Consider the following 4,339-nt stretch of genomic DNA (forward strand, 5'->3'; position numbering starts at 1 on the left):
ATTATATATTTTCATAAATAACTGTAACGACAGTTCAAACGGATTATAATATTTCACGATTCCTGGTTACATCAGAAGCCTTATACTTTCTAAAGTTGTAATATAGGTATTATAACTGTGGTTACAATTATTCATAAGATCATAAAATGCATTACAAGGCATAATTAATGCATAGAATCCATTTTAACTTCGGTTAAAATTTATTATGAAAATATATAATGCATCATAATATAATATTTCACAATCTGAAATCAGTTGGTTGTCGTGTTTTCATGCATTATACTTTCTAAAGGCATAACTTTATTCATAAGATCATAAAATGCATTAAAGGCACAATAAATGCAATAAAAATATGCATTATATCTTTTCATAAATAATTGTAGCCACAGTTAAAATTGATTATAATATTTCAAGATTCAGAAACTGGTTGTTTGTTGTGTGTTTTCATGCATTATACTTTCTAAAGGTGTTAAATAAGTATAATAACTGTGATTACAATTATTCATAAGATCATACAGTGCATTACAAAGCATAATTAATGCATTATACACTCAAAAAAAATTGCAATTGGGTTGTTTTAAGCAAACATTTAACCCAACCGCTGGTTTAAAACAACCCATTCACTAGGTTAGTCCATTTTCAACCCAACTTGGGTTGTTTTCAACCCAGCATTTTTTAGAGTGTATATAAAGGCTTTAAGTAAAGTTTCTTATAAAATGTTCGGTAACACTTTATTTCACAGTGTCCTTGTCGTTACATGTATTTACTATAGTAATAACAGTAAATGATGCATAATTACATGCAACTAACCCTCGACCAAACCATAACCCTATACACTATAAAAAATGCTGGGTTAAAAACAACCCAAGTTGGGTGGAAAATGGACTAACCCAGCGTTTGGGTTGTTTTAACCCAGTGAATGGGTTGTTTTAACCCAGCAATTGGTTTGTTTTAACCCAGTGAATGGGTCGTTTAAACCCAGCCGTTGGGTTAAATGTTTGCTTAAATCAACCCATTCGCTGGGTTAAAACAACCCAATTGCTGGGTTAGCCCATTTTCAACCCAACTTGGGTTGTTTTTAACCCAGCATTTTTTAGAGTGTAACTTGTTTGTTATGTAACTGCACACACTAAAATTGCTGGGTTAAAAACAACCCAAGTGGGGTTGAAAATGGACTAACCCAGTAATTGGGCTGTTTTAACCCAGCGAATGGGTTGTTTTAACCCAGAAATTGGGTTGTTTTAACCCAGTGAATGGGTTGTTTTAACCCAGCAATTGGGTTAAATGTTTGCTTAAAACAACCCAGTCGCTGGGTTAAAACAGCCCAATTGCTGGGTTGAAACAACCCATTCGCTGGGTTAAAACAACCCAATTGCTGGGTTAGTCCATTTTCAACCCAACTTGGGTTGTTTTTAACCCAGCATTTTTTAGAGTGTAACTTGTTTGTTATGTAACTGCACACACTCTAAAATTGCTGGGTTAAAAACAACCCAAGTTGGGTTGAAAATGGACTAACCCAGCAATTGGGCTGTTTTAACCCAGCGAATGGTTTGTTTTAACCCAGAAATTGGGTTGTTTTAACCCAGTGAATGGGTCGTTTTAACCCAACGGTTGGGTTAAATGTTTGCTTAAAACAACCCAATCGCTGGGTTAAAACAACCCAATTGCTGGGTTAGCCTATTTTCAACCCAACTTGGGTTGTTTTTAACCCAGCATTTTTTAGAGTGTAACTTGTTTGTTATGTAACTGCACACACTCTAAAATTGCTGGGTTAAAAACAACCCAAGTTGGGTTGAAAATGGACTAACCCAGTAATTGGGCTGTTTTAACCCAGCGAATGGATGGTTTTAACCCAGAAATTGGGTTGTTTTAACCCAGTGAATGGGTCGTTTAAACCCAGCCGTTGGGTTAAATGTTTGCTTAAATCAACCCATTCGCTGGGTTAAAACAACCCAATTGCTGGGTTAGCCCATTTTCAACCCAACTTGGGTTGTTTTTAACCCAGCATTTTTTAGAGTGTAACTTGTTTGTTATGTAACTGCACACACTAAAATTGCTGGGTTAAAAACAACCCAAGTGGGGTTGAAAATGGACTAACCCAGTAATTGGGCTGTTTTAACCCAGCGAATGGGTTGTTTTAACCCAGAAATTGGGTTGTTTTAACCCAGTGAATGGGTTGTTTTAACCCAGCAATTGGGTTAAATGTTTGCTTAAAACAACCCAGTCGCTGGGTTAAAACAGCCCAATTGCTGGGTTGAAACAACCCATTCGCTGGGTTAAAACAACCCAATTGCTGGGTTAGTCCATTTTCAACCCAACTTGGGTTGTTTTTAACCCAGCATTTTTTAGAGTGTAACTTGTTTGTTATGTAACTGCACACACTCTAAAATTGCTGGGTTAAAAACAACCCAAGTTGGGTTGAAAATGGACTAACCCAGCAATTGGGCTGTTTTAACCCAGCGAATGGTTTGTTTTAACCCAGAAATTGGGTTGTTTTAACCCAGTGAATGGGTCGTTTTAACCCAACGGTTGGGTTAAATGTTTGCTTAAAACAACCCAATCGCTGGGTTAAAACAACCCAATTGCTGGGTTAGCCTATTTTCAACCCAACTTGGGTTGTTTTTAACCCAGCATTTTTTAGAGTGTAACTTGTTTGTTATGTAACTGCACACACTCTAAAATTGCTGGGTTAAAAACAACCCAAGTTGGGTTGAAAATGGACTAACCCAGTAATTGGGCTGTTTTAACCCAGCGAATGGATGGTTTTAACCCAGAAATTGGGTTGTTTTAACCCAGTGAATGGGTCGTTTTAACCCAGCGGTTGGGTTAAATGTTTGCTTAAAACAACCCAATCGCTGGGTTAAAACAACCCAATTGCTGGGTTAGCCCATTTTCAACCCAACTTGGGTTGTTTTTAACCCAGCATTTTTTAGAGTGTAACTTGTTTGTTATGTAACTGCACATACTCTAAAAAATGCTGGGTTAAAAACAACCCAAGTTGGGTTGAAAATGGACTAACCCAGCAATTGGGCTGTTTTAACCCAGCGAATGGGTTGTTTTAACCCAGTGAATGGGTTGTTTTAACCCAGTGAATGGGTTGTTTTAACCCAGCAATTTGGTTAAATGTTTGCTTAAAACAACCCAGTCGCTGGGTTAAAACAGCCCAATTGCTGGGTTGAAACAACCCAATTGCTGGGTTAGCCCATTTTCAACCCAACTTGGGTTGTTTTTAACCCAGGATTTTTTAAAGTGTAACTTGTTTGTTATGTAACTGCACATACTCTAAAAAATGCTGGGTTAAAAACAACCCAAGATGGGTTGAAAATGGACTAACCCAGTAATTGGGCTATTTTAACCCAGTGAATGGGTTGTTTTAACCAAGCGGTTGGGTTAAATGTTTGCTCAAAACAACCCAATCGCTGAGTTAAAACAACCCAATTGCTGGGTTAGTCCATTTTCAACCCAACTTGGGTTGTTTTTAACCCAGAATTTTTGAGTTTTAATATGATGAAATGTGGCATGTCTCTTTATTTCAGGTCCAGGTGTTTCTCAACCAGCTTTATAAGACGCCGGTGGAGAAAAGGCTGGACAGAAATCCCGATCTGCTGGCGATCCGATTCGCCTCCACCAACCCCATCCTGGACCCCTGGATCTACATCCTCCTGCGTAAAGCCGTGCTGTCCAAGCTCATCGAGAACATCAAGTGTCTCTTCTGCAGGCTGGAGTCCCAGGGGCCGCAGGGGCCGGGCATGAACGGAGCGCGGGTGTCCTCCATCCTCTCCAGAGGCTCTCCAGAGGCCGGACTCAAAGAGCTCAGGGGGACGGCTCTGAGTCCGCCCGAAGCCCCAGACACCGGTCAGAGCTCGTCTGAAGCCTCGTCTCAATCCTGCCACCGGAACAGTTTAGACAGCCGGCCGAAAGAGCAGACCTTACAGATGACCATCACCAATGAGGCTTTTCAAGAGAAGAGCATCTGACTCCTCCTGATGTGTGTGTGTGGAGGATCTTCTCGGTCTTCTGCGCTTTGATCGAGTGTCTAAACCTGTGACTTTAACACTGAATCTGATTATTTATTTATTTGAGCAAACCATCAGTTTATCAGCTATAAGCAGAGGTGGACAAAGTACACAACTACATTACTTGAGTAAAAGTAAAAGTACTATTGGTTCAATATTACTCCATTACAAGTGAAAGTTGTAAAGATGGATTTTTACTTAAAGGGTTAGTTCACCCAAAAATGAAAATTCTGTCATTAATGACTGAGCCTCATGTGGTTGGACACCCGTCAGACCTCCGTTCATCTTCAGACACAAATGAAGATATTTTAGTGTAAATCTGA

General features: G+C 39.3%; 1 protein-coding gene across 1 annotated transcript in view; it reads left to right on the forward strand.

The window, feature by feature from the left end:
* Positions 1-3,977, forward strand: part of ptger4a (prostaglandin E receptor 4 (subtype EP4) a) — a gene marked incomplete at both ends in the record, with an annotated part of 5,733 nt that extends 1,756 nt beyond the window's left edge. The window contains one exon of the mRNA XM_079826291.1: positions 3,537-3,977. Coding sequence (XP_079682417.1) covers positions 3,537-3,977 — 441 coding nt within the window. The remainder of the gene's footprint in view (positions 1-3,536) is intronic.
* Positions 3,978-4,339: the final 362 nt, after the last annotated feature.

This window comes from Gobio gobio (assembly GCF_949357685.1).
Source record: "Gobio gobio genome assembly, chromosome: 10".
In the NCBI taxonomy this organism is placed as follows: Eukaryota; Metazoa; Chordata; class Actinopteri; order Cypriniformes; family Gobionidae; genus Gobio; species Gobio gobio.